This window comes from Elgaria multicarinata, chromosome 21 (genome assembly GCF_023053635.1).
Source record: "Elgaria multicarinata webbii isolate HBS135686 ecotype San Diego chromosome 21, rElgMul1.1.pri, whole genome shotgun sequence".
NCBI lineage: Eukaryota > Metazoa > Chordata > Lepidosauria > Squamata > Anguidae > Elgaria > Elgaria multicarinata.
Window position 1 is genome coordinate 8890170 of NC_086191.1, and position 18489 is coordinate 8908658.

Here is an 18489-nt window from a genome sequence, read left to right on the forward strand (position 1 = left end):
ACTGTTTTGTCTTTAATTGTGTTTGTAATGCATCTCTTTTATTATTGTTTTAATCAGTTTTTATTTGAACTTCCTTTTGTCGTTGCTATGCTTGTAACTTGCCTTGAGTGAGGGCCATTTTCTTGATAGGAAAGGAAAGATGCAAATCAAAGAAATGAAAAAAGAAAGAAAGAAATGAATTGGCTGATTGGAAAAGTGTCCGAAAAATGTTTTCAAACAAAGCCAAGATTAAATTTCAAAACAATAAAAAAATAACAGTGCAACTAGCTAAAACCACAGCAGAAAATATTTAAAATAATAACAGCCATCAATATAGAGGAGACAATCTTATGTAAACTGCCCAGAGATCTATGGCTATGGGACGGTAGAGAAATGTAATAATAATAATAATAATAATAATAATAATAATAATAATAATAATATGCTGTCATGATTGTAAATTCCTAGGGAGCAGGGATCTCTTTTTGCTTCTATGACTCTCTAAGGCAGGGTGGGGAACCTGAGTGGTTTCCAGATGTTGATGGACTCCAACTCCCATCAGTCTAAGCTAACATGAGCAATAGTCGAGGATAACGGAGGTTGGAGTCGATCAACTTCTGGACAGTCACAGGCTTCCCAGTCTGCCCTAAGAAAGCTGACAGTGTTGTTATTGTGTATTATTATCATTATCATTATCATTATTACCAGTGGCTTCAATGTTAGATGATTTTTTTAAAAAATTACATTTCTATCCTGCCTTTATTTCGAGAAGCCTAAGATGGCGCATATGGGTCTTCTCTCCATCCTCACTTTATTTTCACAACAACCCTGCAAGGAAGGTTTTTCTGAGAGAGGGGACATGCCCAAGTGAGGTTTATGGTTGAGTAGAGGTTTGGACCCAGGTTCCAATTCAACACTCTCTGGTTCTAGTCCAACACTCAAACTACTATACCATGAGTACCTGTAGATACCTAGATTAATCACATTTGGGGAGGGGGAAGCTGTTTATGGTGCAATGCTATGCATCACTACTCAGAAGTAAGTCCTATTGAGTCCCATTACTCTGAGGTATGTATGTATAAGATTCCAGCCTTACAGTGCAGTCGTATGTATACTTCCCTACTCAGAACTAAGCAATGATAAATATCACACACACACTGCATGTGTATAGAGATCAGCCAATCTGAGGTGGACACTTCATGCATCCAACGGAGCGGACAGTGTCCACGAAACTTTACGCCAGAATGAATAAAATGTGTTCGTTTTTAAGGGTGTCACAAGACTCTTTGCTGTTTTTCCTGCTACAGATTAAGACGGCTACCCCTCTGGAAGTCCTTTCTTCTGTATTTTTGTTGTTGGGTGTGTTGGCTTATTGCCTTTCATTTAATTAAGAAGGACTAAGCTTTTCTCATCACTTTTGCAATGGAGCTGAACAGCAAGCTGCTTCAAGAGCTGACCTTTCGGATTCCGTGGTCATGAACCACCTTTGTGCAAGCTCTTTATAGCCAGGGTGTCTATGTTTGCAGCGCCCCATGCCAGGATAATGTCACGGCAGTGACATCCCTCCACGCCCTTGCACAGAAATGTTCGCTAATGCAGGTTGCATGGGGCCCTTCAAATAACCCAGCCCCGAACCAATACAAGATTTAAAAAATGCGCAACAGCACTCGAATTTGAGCCCAGAAACAAACAGAGCAAACAGTGCAAGATGCACGCGAGGGAAGCAGATGGAAGCAGATCAGAGGTGCGTAGCTTGGGGCTTTCTGGATGTGTTGGCCTACAACTCCCATGATCCCTCACCATTGGCTATGCTGATGGGAGTTGCAGGCCAAAACATCTGGAGGGCCTTTTCAGCTGCTATTCTGGTGTAGCTGCATTTTGTACCCGCTGAAGTTTCTGAGCTGCCATTGAAGCGTTAGTCAGCATTAGGGGAATCTAGAGGGACTAAGAAGCCTGTAATTGACAGCCGGTCAGTGTTCACTATGCAGGGCCACATCTGAGGGAACTACCCTCAGCTAGAAAACAGTGGCTGAGTTCTGCCGACATAGAATCCTAGAATAGTAGAGTTGGAAGGGGCCTCTAAGGCCATCGAGTCCAACCCCCTGCTCAATGCACAATCAACGGCTGACTTCCAGTTTGTTCCTATTACCTGCCCCCCCCCCCCCCGCCCCGGTTGATTGGCGAACTCAGAGTTTTCTGGCCACCCGCAGTTCTCTCCACAACCCCTTTTATCCTCACAACAACCCTGTGAGGTAGGCTAGGCCAAGAGTGAGCAACTGGCCCAAGGTCACCCAGCGAGCTTCATGGCTCTGTGGGGATTTGAAACCCAGGGTTTCTCTGGCCCTCATCCAGCTCTAACCAGTACACCACACACCCTCGAGAGGCATGATAAGATGCACGGTCTCCATTGAGAGACCAGGCGGGCTCCAGCTCCCCTCATGAAGCTCATTGCCCGGCCTTGGACTAGTCACGTGTTCTCTCTCAGCCTAACCTACCTCACAGGGTTGTTGGGAGGATAGTGAGGGTGGAGAGGTAAATGCTACCCTGAATAAGCTGGTGGAAAGCCGGGGATATAAATATAATGTATCACTATAGAAAACGACGGGGAAGGGCGAAGAAGCATCTTATCTCTCATTAGTCCCTGGCCCCTTTTTTGTTTGTGTCAAAGCCCTCTCAAAATGGCGTCCAAAAGGTTCGAAGAGGCTTGCCCTTCCCAAGAGGGCCGCCTCGCAAGATGTCGGCCGGTGGCCCCCGCGCGCGTCGACGCGGCCTTTACGTCATGGCGCCGCGCGACGTCCTTCCCAACATGGCGCTTCCTTTCCTCCTCCTCCTCCTCCCCCCTTTCCAACATGGCGCCTCAGCCCCTCCCAAATGTGGCGACGACGACGAACCCGCCTCTTCGCTAACTTCCGCCCGTGCGGGAAACCCCGGAGCGGATATAGTACCCTCTCTTTCCGGTTTGGCTCCTTTTCGGCCGTAGCTGCCTCCACGCGAACATGCCTGTGAGTCCTCGCTGGGTCTGGGCGCCGGGGTAGGCCTCCCTCCCCGGGCTCCGTCCTCCACGCCCCGGCTGCGGGAAGGGGGAAGCTCCTACTCGCCTTGGAAGCCCTGTGTTGCTTCCCCCCCCCCCCCCGCTCTCCCACGCCTCCTGGTCGGAGGCGAGGCTCAAAATGGCGGCCCTGTGGCGGGTGGGGGAGGAAAGAGAGGAGGGAGCGGAGAGCTCGCCTCGCCCCCCCCCAATACACACACCTGGGCCTGGTTATGCTGCTCGACAATGAATGTCTAAGTTAACAGTAGGTTGATTTGGGCAGGGAGGGAGGAAGGAGCGGCGCAGCTCAGCCTTGGAGGGTGGCTGCGCAGCTAGTGGCATGCACACGCCTGGCCTTACGCGTGCTTCCGTGGACTCCCGTGGGATGGGCCTCCCGAGTAAACGTGGGTAGGGCTTGCAGCTGTTCTTTGCGTTTGTGCTCGTTGCACGTCTGGAGAGCCCAAAGAACGCCTTAACGGAGATTTATCTCGATCCTTACAATGGCCCCCGTTGGCCGGAAGGCAGGCAGAGCAAAGCTGACTTATCGCCCGGGTGCAAGCAAGTAGCTTGCTTTGTCGAGATTTGAATTCGGGACTTAGAAAGAGATTCATTGCTTAATAATTATTGCTCCCGCTGAACTTGTGTTGTTTATTATCGTGCCTTCCTTGAAGTACAAGAGTCCAAGTCCAATAATAACAACCCTTGATGATTATGATAATGTGCACGATACTTTAGAGGCAGGAAAGGCCAAGTTCTTTATCTTGAGGGGTAGATAAGGGAAGAAGGCACATTTTCTAGCCAAGAGGATGGCCTCTTAAGGGACATTGCACAGATTGATGGTGGTACTTTTGGGATAAGTTGGGTGCATGTGGGAGCGAGACACAGTCTCTGTTTATGCTTCTCTTCCTTCATCCCTGCAGCTCGCAAAGGATCTCCTACATCCCTCCCCTGAGGAGGAGAAGAGGAAGCATAAGAAAAAGCGCCTGGTCCAGAGTCCTAACTCTTACTTCATGGATGTGAAATGCCCAGGTAGAGCTTATGGGTTGGGTTGAGGGGACATTTCTTGGGGTACTTTCTGCTGCACTCCATGCTGTTTCTATATTTGATGGCGATGAGTGGCTACATTGCATACCCAACCCACGTTGGCTATATAGTTCTGTGTTTATTGTTCTGCTAGTTTCAGCCTATGTCATTTGCAGCTTGACCATTTGCTCAGCTGTGTGAGCTGACAGTGGGCACCTGCATTGGCATGTAGAGGAGGAAAAGCCTGCACAGATGGGATGATCTGGGAAACTGGACGCTCCCCTGTTAATGTGCCCAGCTTTCAAGATTGGCCTTGCTCACTCAGCTGCCTGTGTGGGCAGCTATAAAAGGCAGGGCCTTCATGGTGATGGCTCTGAACTTGCGCAAATCCCTCCTACTTGGGGTTTGCTGGGTTTTTCTCTTTGAGTGGCTGGCAAAGACCTTGTGTCCAGGGGACTTTTAATCTGTGTGCTGTTGTTCAATGAAGCCAAGCCTGAAGATCGCTGAAAGTTTCAGAACTGCCTTTTTGATGTTTTAATTTCTGCCTTTTACTTCTTCTAACGGTGGTTGGTTTACTTTAAAAAAAAAGTCTGTAAGACATCTTATTATTTGAATAGGAAATTGGGATATAAATAAGTTAAACTTATTTCCCTATCACGAATTTAAGAAAGGCGGCTATTTCCAGTTCAATGTTGTTTTGAAGCAAAACAGTTTGGAACGAGAAGGGAGTGCTTGTGTACAGTTACATAATGGAAGCAAGTTGGGGAAAACAAGTTCAGATAGATAGCATTCTAGCAACTGCTTGTTACATAGCACGTTCTTTGCTGGCTTAAGTTTGCTAGTTTACTGAGCGTAAATATTTGGGAAGGCGCTCCTTTATTTCCCTCTGGGATATACCCAAGCTGGTGTTTTTCTTCGCCTTCCCAGGTTGCTACAAAATCACCACTGTGTTCAGCCATGCTCAGACAGTGGTTTTGTGCGTCGGCTGCTCGACTGTGCTGTGCCAGCCCACTGGGGGAAAAGCAAGGTTGACAGAAGGTGAGTTGGAGAGCTTAAGCCGTTGAAAGCACACTTCAAACAGATCTATTTTTCTTCTGCCTTTTTGTTCTTTGCTTAAGTGCTGCAATAGTGTTCAATTGCACATGCTTTGTTGCGTTATGTAACCCCTTTTCTCTCTCCTCCACCCATGCTGTGGAGATGGAGCTATTAAAGCTTCATAGAACAGGAGGAATCTGTAATAGGGAAATGTGCTATTTTTAATTTGCTCCTAGGTGTTAACTTCACCCGTTAGGTAACTATTATGTGAGGCTTTGTACAAAACATACTGGCTTTCCTCAGATAGTGAAGTTTGGGATTCTAGCAGTTTGTGGGGTATGGAAATATGTCTGTGCCTTGTGAATTTTAAAAGTATCCTTGCTGGTTGAGTGTTAGGGTGGGGGTAACTCCGTTTTACTAGTACAGCATCACTGGAGCGGCCTTCTTCAAATGCACCAAGACGAAGTTGACTGTTCAGGTTGTTCTTACTCAAGATGTCAAAGTGATATGTATAAAAGAGCCACTACGTTTTCGTCAGAAACAGAATAAATTGGTATGAGATGTGCTGGTGCGGATGCCCTGAGCCAGTTTCTGCTCACTTTTTGGACTTTTTCTGTTTGCAGGATGCTCCTTCAGGCGAAAGCAGCATTAAATTACCCAGATGCTTGTTCCGGATGGGTGGGGCTACGTGCACGGTCACCAGCTCAGACGCTGAAGAACTCAAGAGCGTGGAGGGAACGCGATATGAACAAAATGTAAGCTACTAAACAGTGATGCACGGTGCGACCCTTGAGGCCTTCAGCTGCTGTTGCCGCCTACGGCATAGGATTAAACCATGGCTATCGCACCGTCCTTGTAGCCTCACCCATTTGACTCAATAAATTTTGGATATATAAAGACAACCTGTTTTTGCCTCTCTTGTGTGTGTTGAGTCTGGGAGTTGCTTGTGAATATGAGATGGGCTTGCTGTAGTCCAGGTGGCCGCCTGAGATTGCTCTGGATCTAGCTCTAGGGCAGGTGTGGAGGATGAATAGCTGTATCCTTTTGTAACCTGGTAAAAAGTGGAACTGGGCAGTGTCAGATTCGCTATAGTCGGGACATCATCAAGCGTCCTCTGCATGCCCATGCCTGAAAGGGGATCTCTGTCCTTGGCCTAAGCCAACTGCAATAGGCCTTCAGAGTGGACCCTACCATATAGCTCTTCCAAATGCCTCCAGCCCGGAAGGTGTCTGCCCTTCCCAATCAAAGATGACACCTGCCACAATCTTCACCAGTTTACTCTTTTCCATACTGCTCTTGGTGCTTCCTCCAGTGAAGAAGAGGGCATTTCCTCATCTCCTTACACTCCAAAGCCAGGCCTGAGTCCTGTTCCTTCCATTGCAATAGTGATGCTGAGCACTGGAGGGAGGGCTGAGGTGTCCTGGAAGAAAACGGGGGGGTGCGTGAAAGAGAGAAGGCAGCTCCCTTCGTCAGTTTACCAAGATGCTTCGGTTATATTGCATACCCGTTGGGAGGCCGTTCAAAGGAATGAAGCTGCCTTGATGACTGTCGCAAGACTTGACTTCGGCTAAAAGAATGTGTATGAAGGCGCTATAACAGGGTGATGAGAACTGAGGAGACCCAAGGATGGCAAGCCAGAGAAAAGGCTGACTTATTCAAAGTCTCCTGGCGGCTTCCCTCAAAATGTCATTTTCCTAATGTAACACACACACATTAATTTCCAAACTTGCTTCACATTTCACTTGAAGCAACATTTCCACGGCGTACGCCTAACATTTCAGTTGGGGGACAGACACACACACACGCACACAGCGTCAAGGGAACGTTTCCTTTTGACTCACCTGTCTGTACTGAGCCTTGTGTGGGGACGTAAACGATGGGGACTACCTGTACTCTGGTCAAGAAGGCATTGTAGGCTGTGGGGACAACCGTTGCATCATAGTTAGTTCCACTCTTAACCCTTCCTGATTCTGACATAAATAAAAAGCTGGCTTCTGAAAATCTCCCAAGGTATGGGTTTTAACTGCAAGAAAATACTGTTGGGTTTATCAGTATCCATATGTTCAACATGCTTGGAGACACATACAATACACCTGTAAGGTAGACCCAATATCCTTCAAAGACGGAAGGGCTGATACCCAAGCTTGGCTAAGTCATGGGAAGAGCGGTATTTAAATTTCCGTGTAACTGTTGCCGGCCTTTCATGGAGGTTTGTTCTACTTACCGAGAAAGATGGCCATGGTGGATGCTAGAACAGCAAAGATGGTGAAGAGGAGGACCTGGTAGGAGCCCACGAGCTGCCCGATAAGGCCTGCTTCAGCGCACTGACCTAGAGAATTCCACAAAGGCGGCTGGTTAGCTGTGGTTATGTCCAGCCTGCAGTTCACCCAACAGTTCCATGGAAGGCGGTCTGCTTGCCTTTCTGACTTATTTCATGCAGTGGCTTTCTCCAACCCGATGCCCTCCAGATGTGTGGAGTTGCCACTCGCATCCCACACATCTGGAGAGCACAAGGTAGAAGGTGGCTAGGGCTCCTCTGCCCAAGGCTGGCCCTTGTAAAAGTTCAAAGCAGGTTTGCTCCCCACGATTATTCCAGATAAAGAAATGAAAACCCTGTTCTGTTCCTTTACAGTTTGAGTTGGGCAGCAAGTACATCTCCAGCTGTTTTGGACTCCCAGCATCCAGACCCTTGGCCATGCTTGCAAGGGCTTCTGGGAGTTGAAAGCCCAAACCGTACAGCGCTCCCACCCCCTTCTTTTAGGGCAGGGCTCTAGACCTTGATTGTTGGTGGGGTGTTCTCGCTGTGGTGCTTACCTGCCAAATGGCTTTCTGGCAAAGCCCGCACTAACACGGCAGCCCTCTGGCCCGTCAGGCTGCAGGAGAGATTGATGAAGACGGGGGCTGCCATCTGCTGGAGAGACGTCAGGTTGACCACGCTGATCGGGTAGAGGACAAGTCCGGACACGTCTGGCAGATGCTGGGGCTTTCCCACTTTTATCACGGGGGAACTGGGCTGGGCCTTGGGGAGGAATTTATTAGAAAGTCAACAACAAAGCCATGCAATCCGGAGGGACAACTGTGTCGCAGCAGGAACAGTAAGGTGTCTTGTGATACCTACATACATTGCGTTGCTTTGGGGCACTAGGCCCTACTTCCGCAGACGTATGAAGTGTTATTTTTCAGTTGGCAAAAGTTGTATATACAGTGATACAGAGGGGGAAATGGTATTTTGCTTTTACTTAGAAATGTCATACTGCACATCCTATGCTCTTAATCCCAAAATGGATTAGTCTGAAAAGCAATGGGGTGATCCGGTTGAGTCTTTAAGGTGTACTTTGTCATGGGGCCTGTCGGTTGCTCCTCGCACATTTGTTCACAGAGCGACACCACAGAGCAATAGATGTGTTTCCAGAGATGGCCTCCTCCACCTCAGTAGCCACAGACAGGTGGGCAGATTCAGGTGTACATCCAAACACTTGCGCCAGCTGACATTCCTCTACGTAACCGCCCATCTGTTTTCCTTTGGCAACAAAGGCTGCCTGCCTGCCGTCTCTAAGGCTGTGCCCTGAAGGAAAGGAACTCCGAAGGGCCTTCCTCCAACTGCTGCGTGCTGGCTTCTTATCCGGCACCTCTGAGAAGACAGACGTTACTCCGCCTGTTTCTTAGGTCCTTGCTCAACGTCCCAACGCTTGCAATCCCCCACCAGGTCCTAGCGTGCATTTGGAAAACATGGGATTTAGGGGCTGGAAAGCAGCCCTTGTTCACAGGAAGGCTGTAAAACCTTGCGCTGGTGGTGGCCTCCTCTTCATTTTGCTGGGGATGTCTCCTTATGCCTATCCTTCCCAAACCTCGTCTATCAGAATCCATGTTTCCTGCCTGACTACGGGATCCATCTAGCGGATTATTTTCTACACTGATTGTTTTCTCTCCAGAATTTCAGGCCTCTGCCAGCTCTACCTTGAGCTTCCAGGGACTAAACCAGGCACTCTTCCATTTGGACTACAGTCCCATCCCAAAGCTGAACACCTGATGTGGCCTTATATTAAATGAGACCTTTGACCTATCTAGCCCAGTATTACCTACTCTTTACAAGGCGGAGGTCTTTTCCCACCACCTGGGAAACGAACGGAATGCTGCCATGAAGAACCTCGGCGACGGGGCCTCCCCTGTAGTGGCACCCACCTTCTGAAAAACCCTCCCTCGTGCAGTTTGGGAGGAGGAAAACGTTAAATCTTTTAAACGCCTACTGAAAGCATACCTTTTCACACAGGCTTTCTCTGGATTTTAACTTAGCTGTTTTTATATTGCCTTTTTAAATTTATCTTATACTTGTTGCATTTTATGGTTTTAATTATGCACTACCCAGAGAGCCCCGGCTAATGGGCAGTATAAAAACGTAATAAATAAATAAATCTGCGTTTTAATTGGACCTCCCAGGGATTGAACCTGGGATGTTCTGCATGTTGAACTATCAGCTATTTCTATCCCCTGCCTCCTCTTGTACCGTTATGAAAAAGGGACGCTGCCTCCAAGCTTTCAGGAGAGCATCTTTTATGATGCATAGATGCCCTGTGTCCCACTGAGCAGTCAGTTTACCTGTAATTTTTCAGTCACACTCCTGGCCCCCAGCACCAAGATTTCACCTCTCAGCTCCTTGCTGCTGAAGAGGACTTCGGACTGGTTGAGAAAGAATGCAGGCAGGAAAGGGGCCATGACTCCTTGGGCCCCGTCTTGGCTCTGCTCGCTGACGAGAGAGGCGGTCACGTACACCCAGCCCTCGGCGGTGCTCAGGGCCAGCAGGTCCTCTTCAGGCTGGGATTTCACTGTTACGATGCAGGCATAGAGGCCTTGGTTTGTGTGCGAGAGAGAAAGAGAAGAAACCAGAGACCGCTGAGGCGGCTTGCTTGGGAATATTTTGACGCAGCCTTCCCCAACCTGGTGATTTCTGGCTGTATTGGAGTGCAACTCCCATCATTCCTGGATGGTAATGACGGGAGTTGCAGCCCAACGTAGCCAGAGGGCTGTTGTATCCTGCTGCATATCTTATGAGCAAGATGCTGTAGCAGTGGCCAGGAAGCTGAGCTACAGATAATAAAGGCCCTGGTTCATATCTCATCCGTCCTCATGGTTTTATTGAAATGATGGGTTTTTTAAAAAACGGTTAATATTTATTGTAATTTTCTGATTTTCATATTACCTGTAAGCTGCCTTGATAGGGTTTGTATCCTGAAAGGTACCAACTAAATAAAATAACCTTATTTCACAGGGAACAACTGAAATAAGCAGATGTGCTCAAGGTTTCCAAAGATACTGTTTATAGGAAGGGGGAGGTTTAAAGTTTTGAGATAATCCAGCTAGTGTTTTCCCTGGTTTACCACAATTCCTCCTCTTTATACCCCCCTTCCACACTGCCAAAAGGTTCTGCCCACCTTTGTCAGTGTAGAATGCAGGCCGGATGTCGAAGACCCTGTGCGCAGGGATGTTATGTTCCATCTTGCTGAACTCCAGTTGACAAATCAGGTTGGATTCTGGGAGAAGCAGATCCGCGACGGCGTGGAGCTGAACCGCGCTGCAAGGCCCTGCAAGGGGAAGAGGACGTGGGTGTGGGCAAAGGGAAAAAAATGGGTGGGTCTCTTGCGGACGGTCCTCAGGCCCTGTTATTGCTCCCCTCTTTAGGGAACAGCAGCTGGATCCACATTTAATTCAGCATTAAATCAGGTGGGATGGAGTCAGCTGGAGGAAGCTAAAAGCTGGAGTGTGGAAACAAGGTGTCCCTCTTAATGCAGTGCTACTTTTACCAGAACAATGCTAGTAAGGGAAATTAAGCTGCAGAAGGATTTTTCCTTTTACAGAGAGAATACAATCGACAACGAACATCTCTCAGCATCTGACAGCAGTGGGTTTGAACACTGTATTGGGGCGTGAAGTTTTTCTAGTGTTTTCTCATTTCTCTTCAGAGGTAAAGGACCAGTTGAAGATAAATGTATCTCTTGTCTCCTGGAGGAAACGAAAGCTGTAAGCTGTGCCCTCCAAGATGGCTGCGGGGAAAAAGGAAATAAATAAATACATTTAAGACCGGGCTGCTTGATTTCAGTTGTTTCCAAGCTAGAGGTTCTACTTTTGACAGTGCTTTCCTCATCTCCATCAACAGCTAAAGGTGCCTGAGCACTGGTATGATCATCCCAGATGTTGAAATTGATTCTGGGGGCTGTGAGACCGCCTGGGTTGGCCTGGCTTTGCACACTATGAGTCGCCTCAAATTCAGCTAGGGCGAGCAGACCACGTTTTCGGCTGAGCATTGGCCCCTCCCAGCACATACTGAGTTAGCAGCAGGAATGAGAGAGAGGGAGGCAGTAGCCGCATCGCCTACCTCGAAGGGTCGTCGCGCTGCTCGTGGCAACAAGAACCCAGAATTCGGGGGAGTTTGGCGTGTTGGTGAGGTAGTTTTTGGCACCAAGGCGAAGGCTTAGTTTTGAGGAGCCGCTGATGACAACCTGGAGGAAACAAGATAACCGAATGCAGAAAAGGTTGGGCTGCCGCCGTTTGTCTCCAAGACGGCATTCATCAGTCCCCAATGAATTCACGCTTTTTAAAAACAACAACACCCTGATTCCTAATCATGCAAGTTTTGCGCCGTGTCGAATTTGGCCCCATGTACCCTTCCCTTCCTTCTGCCATCTGCCCTGTGTTGACTTATAGCAGGCAAACACTCCTCCTCTTGCACTTTGAAACCTGCATGGACTGCAAATGGCTCAAACAGGCCCAAAGTAGTAGAGCCTCCAGCTCTCAGCCTAGCCGGGGATTTCCCTGCCATCACCAAAAGTGGCAAAGTGGTTGTGAAAGCTCACCCTAAGGACCTTGACCTGTTGTTAACAGTCACTCTCTGTCTCCATGGAAGGCTGCTTTCGGGCAGGGCGGGGGGAGTGGGTAAGGGATTCCCACCCCCATAGATAATCCCCAATGATCTGATCAGACTATAATTCCCAGGCTTCTCCGGGAGCAGTTATAAGAGTTAAACGAGCCTAAGTTTTAGTGCTCCGAGAACCTCCTGCTATAAACTACCACTGCTGAGGCCACCGGAGAGGGAGGACACAAGAGTTAGGGACCCTCCATCGTGCCTGGATACAGCTGCAGCTGAGTGCCCCACTCTCTCCCACTGTGGACTGGTTGAGGACTTCAGACAAAGAAGCAGCTCTTGCACTGTGCTTAGATGCAACTTTACCGCCTGCTGAACGTTGCAACTAAGAATCTCATGTCTGAATTTGCTATTTTCCTCCTCCCTCCTAATCCCCTTTCCTTTTGTGCTGTGCCTTTTGGAACGTTAGCCTTCAGGCAGGGTCTGCTTTGTTTCCTAACTTTGTAAACTGCTTTGGAAGTCATTTTTTTGGCTGAAAAGTGGGATAAAAGTGCAATCAGTCAATCTGCCATTCTCAGCCCTATACTCTCGATGCGGGAGAGGAAGAATAGCTGAATGATTTTGCCCTGCTGTTATGCTAGCAACCTCCTTTCTGTGAGAGTGGCAAGGTGGCTCCTTCTCGTAGCAGGACACATAGGACTCCTACCTCTCTGTAGGTTTTCACTATCCCTGGGATGTCATGAAAGACAGTGGCTTTCCCAGCATTCTTTGCAAACGCTGCTCCGCTCACTGTGTCCATCTTGAGGATGTCACTAGGCGTGATTTGCCATGTCCCCAATTCTCCTAAAAAGAGAAAACAAACCACATTTCCATTCTCTTTCCACTGTAGTCAAAGTAGACAGGATTCCAGGTTTACTTGGGATTTTAGATCTTAGTTCAAATCCCAATCCACGGATATTCTGACTAGGCAGCCCTGAGTGTGTCTATCTTATCCTCAGTCCTCCCATCTGAAAAACAGAAGTGACTCTGATCTCTTGAGAGTGTACAGCTGCCACCCGATCAAAGCAAATCTTACTCGATCAATCATATGAGTTTTAATCCATGTGCTGATTTTAATTCAACTCTGTTGAATTAAAGTTTAATTCTGTTTTGCATTGCCTGCCATCCCAGAGGCCCTAGTGACTGATGGTACGGATTTAAAATGTATTCAGTTAAAGAAACGATAAAAGTTTGAATACAATTCGTAGGCGGGATCTAGAGAAAGGGAGCCACTGAAATCAATGGGGCAAGTGAATCATGGAAGACTTCAATTCCATTTATTTCAATGGGATTAAAGCTTGACTAATTTAAGATGCAATCCCATGTGTGTGTATTTAGATAGAAAGAAAGGCCTTCAGCTCCCAGCATGCCCCAGCCAGCTGTAGGCTGTTTGGCTGGGTGGCATTCTGGGAGTTGTAGGCCTTTTTTTCCTTTTAAACATGCATAGGATTACGCCCCGAGTCTGGAAGCAACCTTACAATTTTGAAGAAAAAGGTTTCTGTCCTCAGTTCTCACATGAGGCATGTATATGCTGCTGCTTGCATTATCTTAGAAGAGGTGTTCCCACCTGCTGTTAGCGGGAATACCTCTACTGGAGCTTGCCATCTGCACGTTTGTTAAAATGCATTTCAAATAATCATTATTTTAAACTTTTCAAAAAGTGGATCAAAAAGGCTTTTGATCTATAAATGTAACCAATTTAAAGTTGCCACTCTCAGTTGCAAGCGGTATATATAAAAGGAGAATAGGGGTGTTCCCAACCAGAGCTCCCTGCCTCACCCACAGAACTTTTCTAGGGATGACGTCTTTTCCCTAACTGCAGAAAATCAGTTAAGAACAAAAAGGCGGAGAAGCTGCACAATGCGTTTGGTTTTTAGTAGTAGGAGTCCTCCATCTGGAAGCAGGGTATACTTCTCTCTTACTGTGGGTGCCCCCTGAGACTCAGCGCGGTCTCTTTGATAGGCAAACGTCCCTGTTGTATGCACTCTTACAGGGCTAAAAGGGCAGCAAGCCCCCCCCCCCCCGCCTTTCTAGGTGAAATGGGGATTTTAAGCTGCATTAGGGACAGGGTGTGCGGAATCAAGGTAATTATTCCAGATTAATTTAACTGAGTAAGAAGCTTCTTGCGTATCAAACCAGAAGAACGCAGCTCGCATGTCTTCCGTTAGAACAGCCCCTTCTACGTTTGCATGGGGTGATTTTGAGGGCCGCTGAGTGCAGAGAAAGCCTTTTACGAGGGGGGCCCGAAGAACGCTTGGCATTCTGGCAGATGCTCTCCGGGTTACTCTTTTGTGCCAAAGATGGGACCGAGGCCCCTAATGCGCAGCTCTGTGCTCAGGGCACAGCAGCCGTAAGACAGCAGCCAACGAACCAGAGGCTGCCTCCATTATGTGCCAAAGCATTTCAACGCCGGCTGCAAGGCCGTTTTGGAAGGAAGGACGCCTTTCCCGTATTTTTTCGCCCATGACAAACCATGGATGGGAAAGCACTAAAGCGTCCGGCTAGGGATGGGGGGGGGGGAAAGGGGGTTTCTTTTGTGTCCAAGGCCAAGAGAAGCAGAGCCACAGCGACTCATACAAGGCTCCAGGAAGAGTTTGGAGAACGGAACGGGACATCCATCACTAGCAGAGCCTCCTGTGCAGACAGCTTTGGTCCAGCACTTTAGCACTCAATCTGAAGCGTGACCAACGTCTCCCCTAAAGGCCTGAGCAACATGGTGCAGGGGAGCCCTGTGTTTGATACCATGTCTCCTTGGTCATCGTGGTCCGATCGGTGGCCTGTAGGTACCACAATGCGCACGTAAGGAAGACCACTGGCCGATCTGGGCCCAGTACGATAGCCTCTGAACGAGCAGCGGCTATGATGAGGTCCCTCCCTCCTTCCTTCTTTCCTAGATATGCTCCCTCAAGTCTGGAAAGTTGGAGATAACCCAAACATGGGACCTCCTGCGTGAAAAAAAAGATGCTACAGCACTCTCCACCACAGCCTAACGCACTCCTGCCCCATATGACCTGTTGCCAGCCACTCTGCTTTCTCCTCCAGCCACCTTCAGCAAGGGAATTCTGGGAACACGCCAGGTATGCTAATTTGGGCATGAGTTCAAGGGCGTACCTCAAGAGGAATTCAATCAGCCACGACACACCTCAGGTTATATACGGCTTAGGACAGGTCTCCCCAAAAGACGGCCTTCTTCCATATGAGCCTGCCTGGCCCTTACGATTTTTTAGGGAGAGGCTCTTCTTTCATGACCACCACCATCAGGGGCATGGTGGGTGGCGACGCAAAACAGGGCCTTTTCGGTGGCGGCTCCCAGGCTGTGCAACTCCCTCTTGGAGGAGGGCAGTTCTGCTCCCCCTCTGTCGCCTTTCTGCCAGCAAGCAAAGACTGCTCGCACCTTGGGGGGAAATGTCTCCTTCTTGCTGAACCTCAGTTCCCCATTTCCTGAACCTCCTGGGGGTGTCCCATCCACATAACCTCCTTGCTTGAACAGGGAATTTGGTTGTCTACTACAGACAAAAGGAGACCATGGTGACTGACCTTCCTGGCTGACGAGGGGGGTGCTGAAACACACCACGTCTCCCATGGCAAGCGGCTCAGAGAGGTCCGGCTCGATGGCGTGTTCCACTGGGACAGGGATGTAATCGGCCATGCCCGGGTGTTTCTCATCCCAGACCCCCAGCAAGGTCACGCCCCTGTTCACAGCTTGGGCGACGTAAGTGTAATTCTTGCTGCTGGGTCGGATCAGCAGCAAGTCATCTCTGAAAAACAAAAATGGACCCCAGGGTGAGAGTGCAGTGTAAGGAAACTGTCCCCTCCTGTACTCGGGGTCTTTGTGTAGCTGGGTCTACCCCCAAATTTAATGGCACCCTAACCCCGTGCTGGAATTGACACGGGGTGCTGTGAAAGCTCTTTGCATGGGGCTCAGTCTGCGTCACATTCCGCAAACGTTGCGCACGTGAACTGGTCGAGTGAATCACAAGGCGGTCTCTCTGTCGGATCAACGGATGTTCAAGGGATTCACAGGAATCTCCCAACTGGGCACAGTCAGGTTCAGGGTGTTTTGGTCTGCCTGAGATGAGGATTTCTATGGAACTCGAGAGCTTGCAAGATGTTTTGAGTCATGTCCAGTTGGTCCAACGAAAGGCACCCCCTTGACTTGCAGCCCTCCGGATGTTGTTGGACCGCAACTCCCATCAGCCCGAGACAGCATTGCCAACGACGAGAGTTGCAACTGGGGCGATTTGCTCACCCCGCTTCACGGATTCTGCGTTTCCAGCAAGCCCACTACTGTCATCTGCTCTCTGGACTACCAGGAGATCAGTAGGTGGATGGATGCTGGGTTGCCTATGTGGTTTGTGATTCTGAACGAAGGTGCCGGTGACCTGGGAAACAGGATTTTGTTTCTGTTTTCTTAAAGGTCACCAAAACACTCTAAGGGGCCCTTTGCACATGATGCTTTGACGACACACAAAGCACTTCTGGGGCGAATAAAAGCTAAAGCCAACCTGTGGACTGTGACGATGACACAGGTGTCCTGAGTTGCGTGGACGCAGCCTGGGAAGCCACAAGTGGCCAACGTGGATGAGCTACCGAACAACACAGCTGGCTTTCCGTAGCCTGGGGAACGGGCGTCCCAAGAGCAAGTCGCGCCCGCAAAGCGCGGAACAGCCCTTGCCAAAATATGCCTTTCTGGGACCGTACCTGTTCAAGGCCAGGTACATCTGGCCGCTCTGTGCGTGAAACCTCTCCCCGACGCTGTCGTAGAACTGGACGGTGAGCGTCAGGGACATGCCCAGCGGAAACGCTCGCAGGGGCGTCCGGCTGGCTGTGTAGAGCTTGGGGGCGCTGCTCAGCCGCAGGTAGGACACCGGGGCCACCTGGAAAGAAGGACGGGAGTCCTGCGTTGCCTTTCCAGATCACTGCAGCCCAAGCTGGTGGAGAGGGTCCACTGCAGCGTGGACAGAGTGGCAGAGGCGTGGCCCAAAGTTCACCGAGGACTAGGGTCTATTCAACTCTTACCAGCCTTCCCCAACTTGGCACCCACTCCAGATTGTTTGGACTTCAACTCCCATCAGCCCCAGCCAGCATGGCCAACGGTCAGGCCAATCTATACTGCACTCTTCAGCAAGCTGATCAATGCCTTAGTGCAGGGGTGCAGGCTCACGGGCCAAATCTCACCCTCCGAGTCTCCCCCCCCCATGAATGCCCCGCCCCTTCTACTGGCTCCGCCCTCCTTCGCCCCCCCGACCACCAATCATTGGGTGATTTCCTGGTTTCTGCACATGACTTTCCCCCACTCTAGAGGCTGAAATGCCTCTCCTAGGGCTTAGTGGCTTGCGTGAATCTACGAGGCGATGGTGGGTTTGGCGTCTTGGCTCCGCCCCTTCAGCTCCACCCACCCCCGGAACGCGGCCCCTGAGAGCTTCTGGAATGGCATTCGGCCCTCGTGCCGGAAGAGATTCGACACCCCTGGTTTAGTGCAGCACTCTGAAATCTCCAGGAGACACATGACCTCCCCCCGCCCCGCCCCGCCCCGCCCCCCCCTACGCCTGCAGCAACTGCTTCTCGCACCCAGCACTGCGCTCCCTCTCTGCCTTCTCCACAACGACCGGGAACCTCCAAGCTCAGAGCCCCCCATAAGCCGTGCTGCAGCCGCCACCATCACCACCCTGTCCTGTTCCCAGCCTTCCTTACCCGCACTCCGGTGATGACGGTCTGGTTGACTCCAAAGAGTTCCATGGAGGTCACTTCCAGAACAGCAGTGCCGGTGACAGCTCCTGCCTTGAGGAGACCGTGCCTGTGCTCCTCAATGACAGAGGAGTTGGGGGAGCACTGCAGGACCTGGGCGTTCACAAAGGCCGCCCCTTCCCTAGGTGGGAAAGCCAGAGTGAGCGTGCCTCCCTTTGGATCGTGGAGGTTTCCGGGCACGATTGCTATGGGCTGCGTTACACAGGCAGAGAGGGGAGACCACGTGCTTTGAAATGAATACTTTCCCTCCCTTCACTTTGATTGAGACAGCGCCTTCTAGTGGTGGAAAATCCCACTTTCTGCCGCAGAAATTACATTAAAAATGGACCTTTTCACAGCGGGATTTCCAGGGGATACCGCGGGAGACGTCCCGATCGTGGACGGCGTCATGTAATGGACCCGAAAACGTCCGTGAGTGGCCAATCACGAGCGTGCAATAAATCGCTGGTTTAGCAGTTTCATGGTTTGGTACAAACGAAAAAGCAGGAAAACTGCCTGAGAGCAAATGGCTCCAGTCAGGTCTTATTTACTGATTTCATTTATTCCCTGCCTTTCTTCCAAGAAAATGGCATTCAAGGTGGTGGGAACTCTTGCCTGGAAGCCAGCCAACCTGCCCTGTGGGAAAACATTAAGGCAAAGGGGGCCAAAAAACCAGATGCCCCTCCAAATCTCCTGCTATGTCAGCTGGCGGAGATACCCTGAGAGGGAGAAGGTCTCTGTGCTGTTGCTCCTTCAGGCTGGAACTGGACTCTTTTCTATCCTGCCTCCCACCCACTCCCCC

At 49.7% G+C, this 18489-nt stretch overlaps 3 protein-coding genes across 3 annotated transcripts in view; 2 read left to right on the plus strand and 1 right to left on the minus strand.

Moving 5' to 3' along the window:
• Positions 1-18489, plus strand: part of LOC134412125 (protein S100-A13-like) — a 344998-nt gene that overhangs the window by 232239 nt on the left and 94270 nt on the right. The gene's annotated exons all lie outside the window — the stretch shown is intronic.
• On the plus strand, positions 2886-5967 carry RPS27 (ribosomal protein S27). Its single transcript, XM_063145873.1, has 4 exons — positions 2886-2981; positions 3928-4036; positions 4958-5068; positions 5689-5967. The coding sequence occupies exons 1-4, from the start codon at positions 2976-2978 to the stop codon at positions 5715-5717; spliced, it is 255 nt and encodes an 84-aa protein (XP_063001943.1). The 5' UTR covers positions 2886-2975; the 3' UTR covers positions 5718-5967.
• NUP210L (nucleoporin 210 like) overlaps positions 6340-18489 on the minus strand; it is a 38942-nt gene continuing 26792 nt past the window's right edge. Inside the window, exons 30-40 of the mRNA XM_063146255.1 lie at positions 17655-17829; positions 16662-16837; positions 15498-15718; positions 12628-12764; positions 11436-11559; positions 10495-10644; positions 9662-9912; positions 7880-8084; positions 7290-7394; positions 6907-6981; positions 6340-6485 (exon numbers count right to left, since the gene is read on the minus strand). Coding sequence (XP_063002325.1) covers positions 6397-6485; positions 6907-6981; positions 7290-7394; positions 7880-8084; positions 9662-9912; positions 10495-10644; positions 11436-11559; positions 12628-12764; positions 15498-15718; positions 16662-16837; positions 17655-17829 — 1708 coding nt within the window. The 3' untranslated portion in view covers positions 6340-6396. The remainder of the gene's footprint in view (positions 6486-6906; positions 6982-7289; positions 7395-7879; positions 8085-9661; positions 9913-10494; positions 10645-11435; positions 11560-12627; positions 12765-15497; positions 15719-16661; positions 16838-17654; positions 17830-18489) is intronic.